The 21,795-nt window shown below is 46.7% G+C and overlaps 2 protein-coding genes across 2 annotated transcripts; one reads left to right on the top strand and one right to left on the bottom strand.

Annotated features, from left to right (window-relative positions):
* The first annotated feature begins 8,876 nt into the window (after window positions 1–8,876).
* LOC112887227 (LOB domain-containing protein 1-like) lies at window positions 8,877–9,920 on the top strand. The gene is made up of 2 exons (XM_025953354.1): window positions 8,877–9,134; window positions 9,240–9,920. The coding sequence occupies exons 1-2, from the start codon at window positions 8,886–8,888 to the stop codon at window positions 9,627–9,629; spliced, it is 639 nt and encodes a 212-aa protein (XP_025809139.1). The 5' UTR covers window positions 8,877–8,885; the 3' UTR covers window positions 9,630–9,920.
* A 5,556-nt stretch (window positions 9,921–15,476) lies between these two features.
* Window positions 15,477–20,648, bottom strand: LOC112884400 (tetraspanin-3). The gene is made up of 2 exons (XM_025949781.1): window positions 19,162–20,648; window positions 15,477–16,245 (listed from the first exon to the last, which is right to left on the bottom strand). The coding sequence occupies exons 1-2, from the start codon at window positions 19,693–19,695 to the stop codon at window positions 15,898–15,900; spliced, it is 882 nt and encodes a 293-aa protein (XP_025805566.1). The 5' UTR covers window positions 19,696–20,648; the 3' UTR covers window positions 15,477–15,897.
* Between the last annotated feature and the right edge of the window lie 1,147 nt (window positions 20,649–21,795).

The following is a 21,795-nucleotide window of genomic DNA, read 5'->3' as shown; positions in this document are numbered from 1 at the left end:
TCGCCTTGCCCCTCGCCGTACGTAGATCCTTACTTCTCCTCTGGATTTCGTTCCTGGGATGGATGCTTGCTCGTCGTCCGTCGCGGTTGCATGCGCTGGGACGCCGAGCTGGAGCTGGAGTGGTGTGGTGGTTTGTGGCACGGAGCTCTCCATCACACCGATCTATGGATGATGGATCCACTACTGCTGTCACCACACGTACGTCGGTACGTGGATTTTGTTGGGCTTTGGCATTGGGTTGAGTTGAGATCCATCCATACGGGCGGCGGCATCGACAAAAAGGTCGGTGGCGGATCCTTTTATGGTTGGGGTGGGCCGCACAACTAGCTAGGCTGCTGCTCGCCAGGCCAGACCAGGCTCTCCGCGTCTGCTGCGCCAGCTGCCTGCACCTGCACGTGCCACGGCCGCGCCTCCTGGCCGTCCGATCAGCCGCCGTGGATCACGCGGATGTTCCGTACAATCCACGGATGAGATTCCTGCGACTCGCGCGGTTTATAAGCGAAATTGAGCGTGAAAATAGTACGATCACGCGGTTAATTACAGAAAAAACTGCGACCATCTCTAAGATCGCTACTTCTGGTCCTGCTGTCCCGGCCATCAAGCACACGGCACGTTACTGCAGCTCAGAGAGGTATGCATCAGTCTCTTCACCGAAATTAAAGGTGATCAAAGGGCGGATGCAAACCAAAATGCCAGTGCATAATTTGTACACTACGTTCAGACACAGCGTCTACCGTCCCATAATAATATACTCTCTTCGCCATAAAATATAAAGTATTAAAAGGTTCAAAATTTGTACTTCAATATAAGATATTCGAGAACTTTTAGATAGTTTTAGATAAATTTTAAAGAAAGTCATTTAATTCTCCTTGTCTCTTAGATGCATGCTTACCTTTTCTATTCCTTCCTACCCTGCTTAATCTTAGAAATAACTTTAATTATAGTTGGTAAATGAGGGTACGTACGTTTTTTGTTCAATCCCTTGATCTGTCCTATAATTGCTAGAATATTTTATATTACAAGATGGATGGAGCAATGCTATGCTCGGTTAAAAAAGAATTACCAACATCAACGTAACTACTTTCTTGTCATTTGTGTCTCGAGACCTTGTCGATCATATATATATATATATATATATATATATATATATATATATATATATATATATATATATATATATATATATCAAGCACAAGAGAACATCAGCCGAAACATAAAACCTATTTCGCCGGTTCCTTCGACGCGGCTCATCATTACGAGAGAGAGAATACGTGATCTGGTCTACAGCCTTTTCTTTTCTTAAGAAACGGGAAGTATCTTTCAAGTGCTGAATGAAGGAGACGTCTGGCGTGCACGAAAACTACAGGCGAGCGGCTACCAGTGGCCAAAATTAATTCAACTAGCAAAGGTTTATTTCATATGGAACCTAACCATAAGAATTCGAAAGCGTTTTGGACTTTGACGACCTACTACTTCCCATCATCCATGGTATATACAGTTCAGATTAAACAAGAAGCAGTAGAAATGGCTAGCATGTGGAGCAGTAGAAATAAAGCTAGTAGCAAACATATGGAACACGTGGGGCAAAGCAAGACCACATGGATCACAGTTACCTTAAAAGGCGGCCATCGCTTCAAACGCGGGCAAATGTTTGTTTAACGACAAAGTGCTCCTGCGTAAGCCTAATGCAAGAATAAATTTTTAGGGCTAAGCAACAGCCAGAGCCCGGCTGGTTCTTAAAAGCCGAGCCGGACTCCAAACAAGACGACGGGCACCGAAGACCAAACCCTAGCGAGGGCCACACGTGTCAATTGCAAGCGCGAGACATGTTGCTGCACAAACCGGTGGTGGATAGTACTTAGCCCGGCTGGAGGTGCCCCAAGAAAGCTCCGGCAAAAGCTCTGTGCGCAACAGACAAGCAATGCGACGACGATGGCTTCGATCTCCTGGTACCCGGCGCGAGGAGCTCTTGGTCGTAGGCTATTCAATACTCGTGGTGTTCCTCGTTCCTGGTAATCTGGGGTAACGGCTCGCTTCGTCTTGCTTTCAGTTTTTTTTTTATAAAATTCATCTTGCTTTAAGTTTTTTTTTAATGAAATTCAGCTTGCTTTCAGCTGCAGAGAAGCGAGCAAAACATGGCGGAAACAAGTAACCCACTGCCGTTGTTGGTCGCCATGCAGCTTTTCATAATATTTGCCTTGACCGATGGGCATATGGTTAGCAGATGGAATGAAATGGTCGGTAAGAGCTGTTGGGCAATGGGATGATCTAAATTCTAAACGGCCGACCCACCCTTGACATGGAGCTACTAGCATGCATGTGAAGTGTGACCTATCTAGAGGCCGGAACAGTTTGTATCTAATCCCATGAGCAGGAAAAGAAAAGGATAATCTTCAGACAATGCAATCTTGCATTAGAGGGATGAGAGACCTGAATGGACAGCCTCATTGGCAGCGGCAGTGCCGCGAGGCTGGACTGTCAAAGGGAATGCCAAACTGTCCGAAGCATGGCGGCGTGGCATCCGTCTGAAGCTACCGGAGCTCAACCAAAGTTGCAGACACGAGACAGGGCCTGCACAGACAGATAAACTATGCCGGACCTGACCGGGCGGGCAAACGGCACATGCAGGACGCCAGCCTGTTGCATCCGGCCAACGCACTGGCCGTAACTGGAAGTCAGGCCCAGAGCGAGCCAAGAAAGCTACAGCAATGGCTGCCAGGAAAGGGGTAGAAGAACTGCACGCAGGGATGGGCGGATGGCTGCGTCCAGCCCGTGAGAGGAGATGGCCGACGTGGACAGCGCAATCAATTACTGGCTGTGTCAGCGTAACATTTACTGGCCATGGCCCCAGGTTCCTGTACTTTGGGAAGCAGTTGGCATCTGATCTGTACGAAAAGATTGTTCTTTTTTTTTTTTTGCCCCTTCCCTCCCCCTCTCTCGTTCAGCTTTTAGATTGCAGAATTCAGCTCGTTTCCGGGAAGGAATGGAATGGCGCCTCTGAAAAGTCCGGCTTCTCAAAGTCAGTCATTGAGAGCTCAGGCGCACAGTTCGTGTCACTGTCGACGCGCGCATGCGTGTCCTTGTCTTCCGGTCGTTTTATGACAGATCAACTTGTGTTCACCTGGAAACTCTTATGGCATGGCGGTCATATTATCCTGAAAATTCGCCAAAAACAGAGAGAGAGGGGGGGGGGGGGGGGGAGGAAAAAACGGGGCATGTAAAACCATGAAGTTATTCTGAAACACATTTTGCTTCTTCTCTTTCAAAATAAGCAAATCTAGAACACATGTGCCACTTGACAACATACTATCGATATTTTTAAAGCGATAAATAATTGACAGAAATTAGATAGAGATCTGAATTTCTCTTTCCTTTTTCTTCCGTTGCCAAAAATAAATTCGTGAACAATAGTAATGGGCTTTTTGTTTGAGAGAGGGAGGGAGGGAGGGAGGGAGGGAGGGAGAGAGAGAGAGAGAGAGAGAGAGAGATAGAGAGAGAGAGAGAGAGAGAGAGCAACGGGCTAGTTGGTTGGCCCTGTGCCAGAGAATGGAACGCCTCCCCTGCTTATTTATTATAGCCCATAGATTTCGATCTGGTCCACGGACTCGATCCATTGTTTCTACTGTCTCGCATGGCCTTGCTGGGGCCCAACACTCTTGTTGGGCCAAGTACACTCTCACGTCGACTGGCCTGTCCCTTATATTTTCCTTTTTAGCAACAAGATTTACTTACTACTCTTAAGCTTTTGTTGAAATTGAAAGCGAAGTATGACCTCCCTCCATTTCCTTGACACTGTGTCTGTATACGTTTTCCACGGATATCTGTGGTGGGCCCCATTATTTCCTTGACCACAGAATGCAGCAAGAGCTACCACTTCTACTAGTGCTCCTACTGTCCTACACCAGTCACCACCCATGCTCGACCAACTGCTGCCAAGCCGATTATTGCCGAGGGTATCCTTTTAACCTTGGTGAGTTCCATCTCGAGCCCTCAAAATCCCGAATCCTAACCTGAGCGCCATGTGGAGAAGTGGTGAGGAAGAAGATTGGGAGCCAGTTTAGGCTGAAAAGAGAATGTGGAGCCCATGGGTCAGGGAGAGATGAGGCGGAGGCGAAGATCCCCCGCCTTTCAGTGAGCAGTGAGCGCCACAAACGAGTGTTCCATCAAGTAGTGCTTCGAATTATTACCAAGAGGCAAGCAAACAAACTGGCAATGCACCAAGCACGAATCCAGCAGAAGAGCAAATCATGCAGGAGAGCTAGCGTCAATCGCCTAATAATTCCTGTGCAGGAAACAGGCGGAGCAAGCAAAGTCATGCACATGCGCCTCTGTCCCTGCCGCGCCTCTGTGTGTGTGGATATACACGTCTACGACGCCAGCACTACAGTATCCCCGGACGCCTTTATTTTCTGCGCTTAGCTGCAGGATTCAGAAGCTATCCCCTCCAGAATTCCAATTCCATCATCAGTTTCCGCGTCCGCGCCGAGTCGTGGAGTTCGGTACGCTGCCACCATGCATTCGCTCGCTTGCTCCAGGAAAAAGGCATTCATGCATCAGCTGATGACAGAAACACAGTTGCAGGCTTGCAGCAGGACGAGGCCGATCGAGAAGAAAAAGATCAGCGCGTAGTGGCATTGAGCGCATAGTACAACAGATGAACTGGCGCGAGCACAACGCCTGCTGCTTCCGCTACCACCTACTGCGCCTCCGATCTCCTGCATCTGCATGATGTATAGTAACCCAGTTCACACCTGACGATAACTGAAACTAGCTCGATCCATGTGTCGGGCGAGTCTTCGTTCTGTGTTGTACTGTGGCCTGATCACCATACCTAACTGTCGTAGCGAGCAGCTAAGCCTTCCAGGTTGGGATCAACTGGGGCGCCACAATGTGCGCTCCAGCCACCCCCAATTCCATCGCTTCTGAATGTTGCAGATGTCTCTGATTTTTTTTTTTCAGTACGTCGCAGATGTTCAGAGTTCAGTCACAGCGCCCCACAGGCAATTTACTTGGTAGCAGGCTACTAGCTAGGAGCCATCCGGTCAGTGTGGAAGTGACACCGAAGAAATTGTGCTGGTCGTCGCAATATGCTTGGCATGTCGGCACGATTGCAATTATCCCCCTTTTGGTGATTCGGGTTTGACTGACAAAGTAGTAAAAAAAGGTTGCAGCAGCATAAGTAAGTGCTTTGTTCGGTTAATTCAGGTCTGAGTTGATCGTACACTCTTCTTTCTGAAATTTCAGGTGGCAATCCATCGTCAATGATGGAGTCTAAAAGCGCATTATATATTGTTGAAGTAGCAGCTGGTGCCGGCCGTAAAGTCCACACGGAATGCGAATACAATTATGTGGGCTTTAGAAATGCGAAGCCGCAGGAACAAATACTGGAATAATTTCTTTCTATGTATACCGGACAAATACAGGAGTGTGTACCGTGGAATGTGGTCTGTGGTAGTGCTGTTCTGCTATACTGCCGGCGCAGGCAGCGGAATTCCACGTCCACTACACCTACCGTACCTTGCATTGTATGCGTTCTGAAATATCGGCCGCTGGTTCTTCTTTTCCATTTCATCACCTTCAAGACTTCAACCTTTCTGTTTTTTTTTTTTGTTTTCTCGGAAGTACTCTCTCGCTTTTTCCTAGTGACGATCCATTTACTTCATCATTAACGCTTTTGTTTTTGTTTTGTTAACTATAGTTTATGATACCTAATTTATTTATTTATTTATAATTTTTTAACATAAACAGAATTTGTATTGTAGGAGGGTTACTCGTGCATTTTATATTACTACAACTATTTTGTGTGGCATTGTATTGGATACGCTGCACGTTGCTGCCAGTAAGCGTGCATGAATGTCAAGGAGGAATCCGTTAATCCTTGACTCGTTTCCCGCTCCTACGTGGTGGGCTCCAACCGCAACGACCACCCCCGCGCACAACAGTGCAGCTAGTGCAATGCCGGGTAGTATATGCGCCAACAAGCAAGTACACGCGTCGTGCCACCGCTATCATTGCATTTCTATTGTGCTGTGTAGCCCTTAGTTATATATTTTTTTCTTTTACTTTGGAAAAGGAAATGTATAAACTGAAACAAGGCCAGCCTATATGCTAAGTCCCCATGCACCCGAATTTTGGTTAGTAATTACTCCAATAGTAAGATTTACTTACTCTTTTGCTCCATCTTCCTCACGTAGTCTTCTCGTCTCTTTCAATCTCCTTATCTATTATATTAATAAGGAAGTGTTAAAAGAAGCCATCACATTCACCGAGAGGATCTAGAAATTCTCACGTTAATGTAAAAAAGAGAATGATTTGCACCATCCGATTTTATAAAGATCTAATGGTTTTAGATCAATCCAAAGAGTCCATATCAATTACGATCAAAATATTAGCTTATTGTTAGAAAAGAAAAGAGTATACATATAATAAAATATAGGAAAGGAAAAAGAATATACAAGTGATAAGGTAAATAAACAACTCTTTACTAATTTCTCATCTGTTCTTTCCAGAAAGATATTTACCAGTAAAAATGGAAAATTAGCACTTCATTCGTTTTTCTTTTTATAAGGACACAACAAGAGGCAAACGTCCCACCTTTAACTGATTGGCCGAATTGACCTGGGTCAAAATAAACAACATATTTATATAGGGTGCAAATCATGAAAAGTAGTAGAGGAAGGGAGAGAGTTTAGGGCTAACAAATCCGACGTTTGTGCACATCAATCCGAAGTCACATTTCTTGGAATGTGCAGCCCTCACATGACTTAAACATTACAAATCTACTCGGTAACATATTAGTTTTGAAAGAGAAAAGGAGGGCAAATATATATGTATGTGTCAATCAAACCAACCATGGAGTGTCCTACATTTTTTATGAATCACATGTCTTCGGTTTGTTTGCCTGATTTTTTATTGAGAAAGCATCCTTGGTGAGAATGGCTCGAGAAGCCAAAGTCGAACTAGGCATGTGGAGATCGATAATCACCAATCCGAGGCATTTTAGTGAATCACCGCCTCTATTCGCCTCACGTCTTCAATGCTTTTGCCTGATTCTTTATTATGAAAGCATCCTTAGTGAGATTATTTCAAGGAGCTAAATTCGAACAAGACAGGAGGAGATCGGTCGAACTAGATAGACGGAGATCATACATTGTGATCCAAGGCGCTGGGATGCATGTCAACAAGAGCATAACCATGAAGAAGGACGGGAAGGGTGTGACACTCATCCTATTATTGCTTGAAATGCAGGCGCACGATGATGCTAAACAAGCGGACGTAATTTCGGTTGATAGATTTAAAGAAATAGTAGGAGAGTATGAAGTCGTTTCAGATCAGGATGTCCACATAGTAGAGCAAATCATGCTAAAAAACGTGTAGGAGAATATAAAAGAGCATAGGTCTATTCTTTGATGTTCATCAACCAGATGTGCACCAAGATCTTGATGATCGATGAGAAAATTGGCTTCCTCAAGGTGCAAGAAAGAAAATTGGCTCAAGAAGACAACGGTAGATGAACAAGTCAAAAGAATCTACACATGTACCTCATCACTATGAGAAAAATAAAATACTACCTAGAGAAAAAAATGAATGTTGTTTACTTATCACTATAATAGCTGAAATCAGACTAGCCGCGCTACTAGCGCGGGTTACCTTGCTAGTTTTTAAGCTGTAACAAAGAATTGCTAAAACATATCCCCATTTTTCCTCGAAGACGTAGGAGAGCTACGTGTCTTTGTAGTATAGAAGAACAATTGGTTACAATACCATACAAGAGTGAGATCGCCGCCTCAAAGTCCTTGGTGCTTAATTTACACATAAATTAGCAACCAAGGAGGGATATTACAACCAAGGAGGGAATACAAATCTTGGTGCTTTATTTTCAAGTACACTTTGAAAATTTTAAGTTTAGTCTAAACTTCATATATTTAAGAAAAAGGTAGCACTGAAAATTTTCGATGGTTTGTATGGATTCTAGAAGATCCCTCGAGCAACAGGCCGCCCGAAATTAAAGGTCATGCATGGATGGAGAAGCTAGCTGTCACGAACCGAAGGGCCGGCAGCACGGGCACACGGCATGCAAGACGGCACGTGCGAACGTCATTGTGACATCATGCACCCATCCGTGCATGGCTCACGTCGCGTCCGAAGTGAACCGGACTACCGTAGTGATAGCTCCGAGACTCCGAGGGTAAGCAAGTTTCTTTGAGGGGTACAAACATAGGACATACAGTACATAATCACGCTCACCGCATACACACGCTGGAGAAGACCTCAGTGCACGGAAAACGCACAATACCACAGAACGCGCACGTGTGTGCCATCTAGGAATAAATTCTGAAAAATACATCAGAATTCGTTCCTATCGGAAGTCGAACCTGCAACCTCTTAGGCCGGGTTCAACTGAGGTCCTGCTGACCAACCTCCGTTCGTAGGGTAAGCAAGCTATTATGCAATCACATTCGGATTTTGTTCTGTTTGACATGTATGAATTGTTACGAATTGAGGTGGACTTGGAGAGAATTGGACCATATTCCTTGCATTCCAGGTGATTTGGGCCATAACAATGTGATTAAGTACCGAACAAGAATTGTCATGGAAGTCTAAAAATTCCTTGCATTAATTCCAAGTTTCAACGATATATAGCCTCGAGACTTAAAAGTAGGAGGAGAATGCACAGTGTTTGGACTTTGGACTCTGCAAGACCCCGGTGTACGTGGCCGAATCCTCGGTGCCTAGCTGGCAGGCCGATGAGTCATCACCCTCCTGCTCAGCTCAGCTCAGCTCGTAGCTAGCTCAAGCTTGCTCAGTCCCTCTATATATACACAGGTTGCCGCCAAACTTCAAAGGCATCTCCCTCTACCTCAGTGTCGCTCACACGAATCGAAATGGACTCCTCCTCGAGCGACACAGCTGCCACCGCCGCGCTGCCGCCCGGCGGGGCCTCGACGCCTCCCACGTCGCCGCAGCCGCAGCAGCCGGCGGTGGTGCTGAGCCCCTGCGCCGCGTGCAAGATCCTCCGGCGCCGCTGCGTCGACCGCTGCGTGCTGGCGCCCTACTTCCCGCCCACCGAGCCCCACAAGTTCGCCACCGCGCACCGCGTCTTCGGCGCCAGCAACATCATCAAGCTCCTCCAGGTCAGCCCGTCGATCTCTCACTCTCTGACTCTCACGCCATTGAAATCCCTTGTGCTGACTGAGAGCGAAGCCATTATTGACGCCCATCGAATGACTGACGAGCAGGAGCTGCCGGAGGAGCACCGCGCCGACGCGGTGAGCAGCATGGTGTACGAGGCGAGCGCGCGCATCCGCGACCCCGTCTACGGCTGCGCCGGCGCCATCTGCCAGCTGCAGAAGCAGGTCAACGACCTCAAGGCGCAACTGGCGCGCGCCCACGCCGAGCTCGCCGGCGCCCGCGCGCAGCACGCGCACCTCCTCGCGCTGCTCTGCGTCGAGGTCGCCGCCGCGTCCTCCCCCGCCTACTGCGCCGTTGACTACCCCTCCGCGCAGCTCGCGGCGGCCGCCCCCGCGGCGCAGGCAGACGCGCTGTACGTCATCGACGGCGGCAGCGGCAGCGGCCTGCAGCTGCAGTCCAGCCCCGTCAGCTGGGCCGACGAGCCGCTCTGGACATGAGAGGTCATCACGCCGAGCGCGCGCGCGAGCGCAGGGTGTTCGATCGAATGTCCAAGTATAGTTAATCTAGCTGATCCTCCGTATATGCATACGTATACAGTTACATATAGAGTCAATATGTGTACGGGTGTATGATTTACTCCATGTCATAATTCCAAAGTTAACCAAAGGGTTAACGTGGTTGGGGTTCGAAGCAATTTCACAACCCCCTGAATCTGAATGAGCTTTCGTTTGATCTGAAACTTTCCTGTACTCCTGTACCGTGTATGACACTACCACTACTCTTAACATCAAGATTTGGTTCCCAATTGTGAAGAATTTGTTAATTACTACTAGCTAATAGCTAGCTATAGCAACTGTACGATAATTGGTTTTTGAAAACAAACAAAGATTCAGACGTCTGCTGAACTTGTAAAAGTTCGATTTGCCAATCATTAGGACAGGTGTTGTTGCTTGTTTAACATTTTTGTTTCTAGGCTACGGAATGATTCCAAATTCCAAACAATTGTTTTATATCCGAATTGAAGGACTACTACCTAAGAAGACTACTATTCTATATCTACTCCTATATTGTATCTGATTACCTTAGTTCACAATATGTTCTCTTGTGCAGAACTGAAGGTACACACAAATATTTTAAACCTGCTCATCATTAGCCCGACGTACTAAACGATTAACCGTTGAAAAATGTGAGAGATTGCGGCCACCAGCAGTTTGAAATGGAATCAAATTAATCCCGAGTTGGTTGACTCGCTCAGCTAGCTGTGCTCAACTGCTCATCCGAGTGTGCTGAAATATACGAGCTAGCATGCCACATGCTGCATGTAGTACAGATCAACCATATTTTCAGTGAAAACGCGCGCTTTCTTCAGACATATACCTGGCCTTGCATTAGTTATTGCTGTGTTTGGCCCGTCCCTGACGGCTGATGAACAATACTGTCAAACAACTCAACATGCACACACCATCGGTCTCAAGCAAAAGGAGCAATAATGCAGTTTACATCATGCATTAATTGGTCAAAACAAAGTGTACGACGTATGCCACTACTATAATCTAAATGGGTTAGAAATTAAGCTACGTAGCTAGTAACAGATTACCACATTAGTAAACGTGAATGAACTTGTAGCAATGTAGCTTAATTAATACTAGCTACTACTAGTAGATAGCAGAACGCATGCGTTGTACACTGACCTAACTTACTTGATTAAGATTTTAGACTATAAACAAATGTACAAAAAAAATAACTCTTCCAGCACAAGTGGGAAGTTAATCTACAGGGACCTATCCTTTGTCCCTGCTGAAAATAGGCCTCCTAGCTGCTAATTAGTTACTAGGTCTCATGCAAGTCCAATTTACAGTCCTTAACCTCTTTCAGTTACGTCTAATCATATAGTAGGACAATGGGTAGACAAGGGAAAACAAAGTAAATTACAAAACAAGTTAACCTAACTAACGGCCTTATCTGGACTAGACCACATGCAGCAGATGGTTCCAAGTCCAGTGCCAAACTAGAGCACGTGCGTGGCACATGATCCAGTGAAGTGATGCTCATCTAAGAGGTGTACCATAACCATATGCAAGATGAAGATAAATCCTAGTTGGTCAACTTCTAGATTTGTACCTAATTGGAAATGTACTGTACTGTACTGTACTGTATTGCAGCAAGTTCATCTGCTGAGGCTGGTAGAAGTATTTCAGTGGTCTGTGCATTGGCTGGGATGAGAGAGACTAGCTAGGACTGTTTGGCCTGGCCATTTGATCTGAGTCCTTGTCATGGCTTATGGATTATGACAGCAGCTGGACGTAGCAGCAAATTGGTTGCGTTCGTGCGATGAAATGTCAAGACAGGTACAGCTATAGCTGGAGTGACTGTCAACATTCCTGTGCGTTTTCAGGCTTGAGCCTGCTGCACGGGAGGATCCGAAGCTTCTCTCTGCATGCCCAAGCTGACACTTGAAACCTGTCTTGGCTTCATCTGCAGCTGCCAAGCTACGTTCATGGTCGACATGCGACTGTCGGCATGGAAGCCGAGAAGCAGGTTTGCATGGCGCCCATGCGTGCCGCCGTTCGTGATTTTTCGGTTCACACATCTACAAAAAGTTGGTGGAGATCGGTTTGTCCTCTTCCAGGAGACATATACAGGTATCTGAACATTTTAATTTGGCAGCTGATGAGCGTCGACAAGAATAAATGCCCAAATGCAGGGTCGGCGCATGTCTGTTCATAGGAACTTCGCCGAGGCTCTGACCTGAGAGGTCATGCTCCGGCCGAACAAAGCACTGCTCCTCATGTGGACGGAGGTCACTCAGGTTTCAGCATAAGATCAAACATCAAAAGTTCAAAACGATGTTGACAAGAATGAGATGATTTTTTTTTTGCTTTGTTTACATCCAAACTAGCGTTCAAAGAGTTGGTATCTAGTAGTACACTTACCCTGAACAGAAGTCTGAATCATCTGCTTAATGGACGTTTGCCATGCAGGTGCAGTCGGAGTGAAACTCAGGTGTACACGAAGAACCCAGTTCACATACTCGAAACCCGTTCAGGATTGGCAGAAGCAGAACGTACTAGAAAGGGCTGCATTTTTGAAAATCATGAGATTTCCGGGTCCCAGCAATTATGTATAATTCACAGCGGTATCAGAATAATTCCCTAGTTGATTGACTTGCTCAGTTGAGGTCATACGGCCTGTTGAAATGTGATCAGAACGTGCCCAATAGAGTGCTGCTGATGCTGCTGACGAAATTAGTGCGCAAACATTCTCACTACTTAACTTAGAATTTATTGATCTTTCTCTGCACTGCCCAACACTAGAGCAGTTATTTAGACCGTATGTTTGAAAAACAGGGGGAAAAGGGCAATTGGGATGATAGATTAATACTAGGACTGACCTAGGTAATTGGGTATCAACCACATGCATGACAGCATGAGCTAACTTAGCACCTAGCAGAGATGCGTTGTACATTGACCGTACCTAACCTAGGTTCATCCTAGCTAGATGATGAGGTGGTACATACAAATTTGTCCAAGCACTAAAGCACAACTGGCAAGTTCAAAACTACCGGATCTGGTTGTCCTATCCTAATAGAAATGAGTAACTTAAAATCCTACATCAGGTACTTTGGACTAATTTTTAAACGTAGCCGTAGCTCGTTTACTGAAAACAGATCGCCTAGCTACTCAGAAGCTGGTTTTCAGTCATGATGTCTAATCATAATAGCTGGTTCATATGTGGTAAGGAAGAAAGCAAAGAACAGACAACCTAACTAAACTGACATGGAATGGAATACTGTACTACCTTAACCAGCTGGAGAGAACACATGCATGCATGCAAATGCCTCCAAATCCATTGCCAAACTCCCCGCCAATCCACATGACATGAGCCGCGCGATCAATCAAACTGGCCTGGAAAGTACCGCGTGCACGCGCCGCAACCATGGCATTCAGTTCAGATATTTCCCCAAAATTCTAGGAGCTCTGCTCTCAATCAGGGGACAGCCGGACATGAGCAATTCGTCCAGCATCGGCTGAACATCGTCAGCGGAAATGTCAGCATCTTCTCCAAGCCTTTGACTCCCAGCTAGAGAACAAAGCAGCGCGGATCATGAGGGTGCCCGGTTTTTCTGCATGAGATCAAAGTGACGCGTTTGAGCTGGAGAAAGGAGTCGCCTCTCCCTCTGACAATCGTGCCAGAAATGCTATTGCTAGCCTGCTTGGTTGTGACCCATGTCAAGTGAACGCCACTTTAGTTTCTTGCACATTCACATGGGACAGTCCCTGTCTTTGATCCACTCCTCATCTTTACCTGGAATCATACACAGCTCATGTGGTTTGAATGGTTTACCAGGGATGGGAACATGCTAATGATCTGCTTTTCTGCTGCCTGATCAAATCAGTCGGTCACCGCTAGATGCAAGTGGATACTCAATGGTATTTTATGGATCAACTAAATAATTACGATGGTATGCCATCCTAATTCATTTCTCCTCCTAAGTTAATTACGCACGATACCATCCTAGTTCATTTTATCAAGTTTTTTGGTTGATCAATGACCCAAAATAAATATAACTTGCATCCCTAGTCACCGCATTCTCACTGTCATGCATGTTTGGTTGACGTTTTTGTTAACCCTTTCAGAAGTTTTTGGATGGGCGTAAAGGTAAAGTGAGATGCTTTCTCTAGAATCCTTTTCTAGAGTGGTTTAAGCAGTCAAGCTTTACAGTGAAGACTTCTTGTTGACAGAACTCCGACTGTGTGAAATTTGGCTGCGGATCATATAAAAGACTAGCAGCATTGAAGTTTATGTTCATCTGGTGAGGATGACGATTCCTTGATCCTCTTATCTGCACTGCTGGACCTCACCGTCGTCGCTAATCTTATACGGTCGTGGTCAGTCGGATAAAACTACGGCACTCGGGGCATCAGCCGAATCGCTCGAGAATTATATTGGATCAGCATTTCGTCAGAATTCCCTTCTCTTTCTTCCCTATCAGATGTACAGTAAGTGAGTGTGAAAGTGATGGGTTCACCAGCTTTGAACTAAAGATTGAGGTCTCCCTCCGAACCGACAGGAATCGAAGCAACAGGCTCCTCTTATGCGGAAGCCATTGATGGAGCAGACAGCTTGCATTGCTCCTCTTGGCTTCTGCTTGTCATGGCGGCTCCTGTCGAAGGCGGTGTGCGGCGAGATTGCGACGGAGGCAGCGGGACGGGGGGGAAGGACCGCCTGAGCCTCTTCTGCATGCGCTCTTCTGACGGATGGAGCCGCGGGATGCATCGCGACGGCGGCGGCGGGCCTCAATCTCGACGGCCTGGAAATTTTGCATCATTGGATCGCGATCAATAATCGTGATCCAATTATTTACACATACCCTTTCTTATTTGGATCGTGATTATGGATCACGATCCGATATTTTGTATAAAGGACCATGTTATTTTACAAATAAGCCCCCGCTCTCCTTTAGTTAGACAGGTTCTCCTCCGTCGGCGTCGGCCGCCGCAGCTTCCGCCCGATGCAAGCGGAAGGGCCAACCGCCAATGCATCCATAATCGGTGGTCCTCCGCTCCTGCTGTTAGGGACGAGAGCGAGCAAGCGGGAAGCCGGGCTCATTCCGATCGGTGGAGCTACGGATACGGCTCGCCGGTCCGCCGCGCTGCGCTGGTTTGTTGTGTGAGGCTCGCCGGTCCGTCGGAGCAGCGGATGGCATGGCAGCATCGGGGCTTGGTGTGCTCCTGCCGCGTTTTGTGGTGACGTGATCCTGATTCCTGACCGGAGCTCAATGCCGCGGCGGCGCGGCGCAGTCTCAAGGCGGAAATGGATGGTGGAGGTTGCGCTGCGGCTGCCGGGCGGCAACCTGCTCGCTTGCCGTGAGTGGAGGACAAGATATCTGGATATGGCAATGGCCTAGCTTTATGGGCCAGAAATTGTTTTTTTAGATTATGGGCCAGAAATTGTTTTGCTCGTGGATTTGTTTGATTGCACTCAAATGGTTTCGTCGGCTGAAATGAAGGCCCACATAGTCCACACTCACTGACAATTTGCAACAGCCATCAAATACTATGCAGAAATCTTGAGGAAATTCTTAGAAAACGTCTCACAAAGCTCAAATAGAACACGAGCCGGCAGCAGCATGAGCAGTGAGCATTTTGTGAAGCATCATACTGTGAGCTCCAGTATTCGCCATATCAAGTGAACAAAAGGTTTTGTAGGCTCCCTCATGGAAACAAAAGAAGTTTTGCGGGCTCAAATGGCAACCGCGCAGAAAGCCAGAAAGTAGAAACCATCTTGTATCGTGCATCCACTGTCGAGGCTTGTGAAGTTTCATAGAAAACAAAATCTTAAAATTGACACAAAACATATGCTCCTGGTCCTGAAGCGACTGAAACATTGAGATTTAGCGACCCTGTCATACTGAGAGCTCCAGTGTTGCCATACAATCTTCTAGAATGCAGATGATGACAAATTCTTCTTGGAAAGACGACATAAAAATCTCCCATACAGAACAATACATTCCTAAGTGAAGTACTCTTGTTTCTTGCGGATCCCATCTTTTTTGCACCCAATACATAATAGACCTACCCTAAACACTAAGGCAAGCACAAAATTAAACCACACTCAACTTTTTGATAAGCGAACTCCTTCCCTGTTCACCACCCAAATGTAGTTGACCCTGCATTTCAGTAAGATCTAACAAAGGCCAAGCCGTAGCACCATCCAGTGTGGTCATTTGTACAAGGCAAAAGCTTCCGAACCCGCCACGGTAGCCTAGAACTGGAACCTGCTCGGCTGGGACTTGGTCATCCGCGCCATGCCGATCGGCTCGTCGTTCTCGATCCTCTTGGCGTTGCGGAACGCAGCGCAGCCAGCAACGTAGACAATAACCAGGATGATCAGCACCACAATGTTTAGGATGGCCACCTTGCGCCAGCTCTTCTTGATGCCCGCCAGGACACCCGCCTTGCACGAGTCACACTGGAAGCAGAGCGTGTGCTGGTCGTTGCTCCACCTGTTGCAGTCTGCATCGCTGATCACCGGGACACCGGGGTTTGGCGTCCAGTATGTCTCGTTAATGTAGGTGAACCCACATGATGATGGTGGTTTGCAGCATCCAGACTGCAGTAGTCAATCATAAAATGATATTAGTATTCTGAGAAATCACACAGCTAATCAGTTGCTCTGAGAGAAAAAGAACTCAACCATGAAAACACAGAAACTACTTTTACCAATTATGAGCCTGAATACAGCTCATTAACAAGAAACACTCGGCCTCTCAACCCAAAATCTGGCAGGCAATAGATCATTTAAAATTTAGACATAAAAAATAGTGTATCTTCAAGCAAATTTACATCAAACAACAGTTGAAATGAACACCTACATATCCTGAGAAATCACACAACAATATGTTATTCTGTAAATCCATAACTAGTTTTACTAACTAAACGAAAGCGTAGCATGAAAGGATTATGCTGTTTAAGAGCTTGACGCCAGCTCATTGTCCTTAAATACTAGGCCTCTGAACTCAAAAACTCTTACGGCCAATTAAACTTTTAAAATCTGTCCAAGCCTTGAAGAACCTACTAAATGTCCATATATGTGTGCATGCACAAGAAAAGACAAACTAACAACGCAGCAGAACCAACCATCTTACTATTACTAATTGGAGGCTCTTTTAAGCCTCCACGTGAAGCCACCTAGGATCTTAGGTGGACACTCTAAAAAAACAGAGAAATCCTAAAAATTCTCACAAAAATCAGAAACATCCGGCCATCAATCCGACAACTCTAATCATAATAGTCATTGGATCTATTATCTTTCCTAATAAATTACCCACCTCTGCCATTATAAAAATAGACTAAAGTAACCCCCTAAACATGCATCTAAATAACCCACCTCTACCATTATAAAAAAAATCTAAAGTAACCCCCTAACCTTCGTGTAAATTACCCACCTATGCCATTATAAAAATAATGCAAATAACCCCCTAAATTTGCATATAAATTATCCAATTATGTCATTATTAAAAGTTAAAATAACCCTTAAATCTGAATCTAAATTATATAATTATAACAAAATATCAAAGTGCACCAATATAAAATTCTAAATTACTATTTCTATCATTATTAATACATTATTTATGTTATTGTTTATATAAAAATACTACCCACGATATGTGTCACCATGTATTCATATATGATGGAAGAGATAAGAATACCAATTCACAAACAAATGGTTCAATTAAATATATATCAAACACACATGCAGGTGTGATGGAAAATGAAATCTATTGCAACTAGATAATGATAAATATGTATTTTAGAGTATGTGTTAGAATATTTAATAGATGAAAGAGGGCGTGAGATAGATAATTATAATTATTAGCTATAAGCCTTATTTTTATATTAATTCTAATTAGTCTGTGCAGGAGCACGGGTTGATAGGCTAGTTTAACAAACACTTGGTGGGTGCCTGCCCACTGCAATGGATATCTATTAAACGATTATCACAAGCCCTCGCACTGAATCCACTGGCCTACTCATCTCATACAATAGTTATCTGACATGGACAATAGATATTCTGGGTCTCACTATAAACACAACACATAATGGAGAGTGTCATCTCTACAGAAACAATCAAACAGCTAAAAGGCCAAAGACAATGGATATTTGCAAGTAATTTTTGAAGCTGTAAACCAGGAAAAGAAAAACAACAAACTGGACAGTTAGAGAAGACAGCATAGAGAATACAAATATTGTGAGACTCCGAAATGTGACAGCTAGCAACTGGCTTCCATGGTCCAATTCCAACTTTGAAATGTGACACCTAGCAACTGGCTTTTGGTAGGACGCTGAGAGAGGCCCTGATTCCTCAATCATACAAATATTGTGGTCCTCCTTGTCGTCTGGTATCCGAAAAGATGAGGAAAAAGCTAGGAAAATTACATTATCAATATCCTCAGCCTCACCACCAGACACCAGATTCTACTTACCACTGCAATAGCATGAACTCCTACTCTCCTAGTGCTGCTCGTTCTTTGCACTGCAGTGGTGACGGAAGGAGGAAATAACTGACATAGAACACGAGTACACGACTCAAATTGGCCAATAATTCAAGGGGATATTTACTGGCTAAATGTCTTAGATGTACAGTTCAGAGGTACAGATTTGTTCGATGAGAAAAGGATGCTGTCTTTTAGGCATATTGTTCACATTTAGCGAAAAAATTATCCCCATAATGGTTAGTATGGATGATAAACTTGTTTCCTCATCCATGAGGTTGAGTCCAATCAACCAAAAGTTTCTGTACTTAAGGGCACCTGCTACAGAATTATCGACGCAATTACTTTCCGTGATGTAAAGCGAATAAAAGGATTGCTTTTGAAGAAAGGTATATGCTGGAACCGAAGGGGCTGCCAAAGTCAGTGGCCCTTCTAGCTGCTTTGCCCCAAATCAGGAACAAGCAAAAGGCCTGCCGAATTAATAATTTCTGAAAGGTGCAGGCTGGTGCGTGAACAAATAAATACTGAAGGCCATGACTTGCTAAGAGAAAGGGGGCTGCTGATAAAAGGGGCAAGCAAAGTTCATCTCGAGATCCACACTGGTGCCGAGTAGAAGTAACTGGAATATCCTACGCAACCTTTGCAAGAAGCAATCACAGGTTCAGGAAGAACCTGGAGTAGACTGTTAACCCTCCTCAAATATTTATGTGAATTAAAAATCAACAGTCTTTGCACACAAAAATGCAGTCTTCGTTTCCCCTAAATTACATAGAGCAGCTGGAGTGAATAATGGAACTAAATCGCCGAATCATCACAAAATCCTAAGTTTTATGCTCTAGAACTTATAAAAGATCCAAACTCTCCCCGCCAGAGCATTAACGTGGAACAAAGCCGCGAACTTTCCGGCCTCAAATCACATGGAAAGCAAGGCTGGCAAGAACCGGCGAATCTTTTCTGGGGAGAAAGAAAGAAAGAAAGAAAGAAAGAAGGCGACGAATTGGGGGGAAAGAGAGAGAACAAGAAAAGGCGGTTACCTGAATGGGGGAGAGGTTGCGGACGTAGAACATGCCCGGCGTCTCCGGCACGAGCATGCCGGTGTTGGGGTCGCGCGCCAATCGCCGCATGCCGGAACAGGCGTGGCCGTCGCGGAGGCAGGCGCTGATGGTGGCCCAGTACTGGGGGTCGGCGACGCGCTCGCGGAGCCAGCCGCTGTAGTCGGAGAGCTGGTACTCGAGGAACCGGCGGTTCATGACGACCTGGCCGTCGCCGCGGTCGGTGACGGCGAAGGCGAAGACGATGAAGAAGAGGAGCGCGAGGACGACGAAGAACATGGCGAAGAGGTAGAGGCGGAGGAGCCAGGTCTGGCGGTAGCAGGCGCCGGCGAAGCCCATGAGGGAGATGACCATGAGGACGAGCCCCACGACGATGATGGGCCACTGCAGGAAGCGGATGCAGTCGGTGGAGTTGGCCCGGGACGCCAGCCAGATGCCGCCGCCCAGGATGGGGATCGAGATCAGGAAGGTGATGAAGTTGACGATCCCCAGCACGCTCGTGCCGCCGCGCAGCATCTTGCCCCTCTTCTTGGCTGCCGCCCTTCTCCTCCCTCTTCTTCTTCCTCCTGCTCTGCTCCTCTTTCTCTCTTCCTAACTGGCTGGTTGCTCCACCAAGTGATGTGCCGTTGCCTGCCTTGTGTTGTACCTTGCGCGTGGGAGAGGGGGGGGGGTGTGGAGAGAGAGTGGGGAGAGAGACGAGAGAGTGGGCTGGCTTTTAGCGAGCTCGAGGAGGCTGGCTGGCTGGCGAGCTGTACGGGGGGAGTAACCGAGTAACAACATCTCCGACGGGCTCTGTATAACGGAGTTGGATAACTAAAAATTGTTAAATTGAAGTAAAAATAATTAAATTGGAGTAAAAAAGATCCAATAGCCTCTCTATTTCTAGATCCTCCCTATCTCGCTGGCCATCCGCGGCGCCCCGCTAGTCATCTTTCCCGAGTCCTGTCACCTCGCCATCTCCTCCTCCCACGCAGTCGCTGGCCATCCGCGGCGTCCCGCTAGTCATCTTTGCCAAGCCCCATCGCCTCACCAACCCCTCCTCCCACGCGGTCCGCACGCTCCCTGCCCACGTGGCTTGTCCCCGCGCGCTCCCTCCCTGCCGGCGCGGCCCGTCCCGCCGCTCCCTCCCCGCCGGCGCAGCCCGTCCCCGCAGCCGGAAGCAGCTGCGATGAAGGCCAAGCGGGCGCCAGCGTCCCCGGAGGCCCCGACGAAGAGGATAATGGGAAGGGCGCCCGGCGCGGGGGGAGTGGCAGCAGCTGCTTGGGCTCTACTCCGCCGCGGCAGCGAAGGAAGGGCCGGAGACACGGGGTCTGCGGCTGCTCAGCCTCCTGCTCCGGTGCGTGGAGGCGGTGGCCATGGACCAGCTGACGGAGGCGTGGGAGGTGCTGTCCAAGATCGCCGAGCTGGCATTGCTATTCGGGTCCTCCCCGGAGCTCGGTGTTTTGGGGGAAAAGAAAAGGATAGGAACGGATGTGAAAGATTTTGAACGTGGAGTCAAGATAATACCCAGTCTATTGGATAGACTAGTATTTTAGGATGTAGAAGTTAAAATCTGTAAATTTAGATAATGTTTTACCAACCCTTCTGGAGATACCCTAAGCAGGGAGCCGCGGCAGGTTGGAGTTGGAGAGGGGATTCTTTCGGATTTGACGAGCGCTAAAGCGGGTTTGGCAAAAGCCGAAGCCATAAGCCATAGTATAGCCACATGATTTCTTTCCATCCGTAGAGTGATCATGATCTAACTCGTCCATTCTGCTGTGGAATCGAACGACCATTGCAGCTGCACGTCTCGATGGACCATGCTTTGGCCGGCTTTGATGTGACGCTCGGTTCTCCAACTTTTCCGTTGCTGATGAACGAACTGAACTGACGACATGGTTGGATAAGCTGGATCATCAGCCAGGGCATTGCCAGGAAGGCTTGCAGCAGCATGAGCAAGCAAACTGAACATGAAAAATCTGCACTTCCATTGGAAACAAGAACATAAATCTATGCAACAGATTCCGGTGCCGGATCCAACTTCCTGGAGATCAGCTTGCGTGTTTCGCCTCCCGAAAACCCGTCCCGTTCCAACAAAGGAAGCTCTCTCATCCGATCTGCAGCAGCATTCTCTTGATGGATCGTTAAAAGTCTCCGTCCTGCTTGTTTAGGTAACTGTAGCGCTGCTCCTTGTTGCCGCCTGACCTGACCGTCCCTGATGGCTGCTGCTGACATGACGCCCTCCTCGTTTCGTGAAATATCTCTGGATAAGCAACCGCCCCATGTGGCCACGATTCCTTAATCTCCTTTCACACCATTACGAGATGGGTGCGCCTGGTTCAGAAACCAAAACCATGCAACTTGGATTAAGCATCGACCAGCTAACTGCTTTACCTGGAAATGACGGAGAAGGAAGACGGGCCTGCATGTGCAGTCGACTGACAGACAGAAGCAGAAGAGATTCAGAGCAACGTACATGTCCAGGCAATTGCGGCCCTGTTTCCCACTCTTAAACCTAAAAAAACCGTAAACGCAAAATTTTTAAAGGAATCTTATTAATTTGAAGTACTAAATGAAATCTATTTATAAAATTTTTTGCATGGATGGGCGGTAAATCGCGAGACGAATCTAATGAGC

The sequence above is a fragment of the Panicum hallii genome, chromosome 3 (assembly GCF_002211085.1).
Source record: "Panicum hallii strain FIL2 chromosome 3, PHallii_v3.1, whole genome shotgun sequence".
Taxonomy (NCBI): Eukaryota; Viridiplantae; Streptophyta; class Magnoliopsida; order Poales; family Poaceae; genus Panicum; species Panicum hallii.
This window is presented reverse-complemented; position numbering and strand designations above follow the sequence as displayed.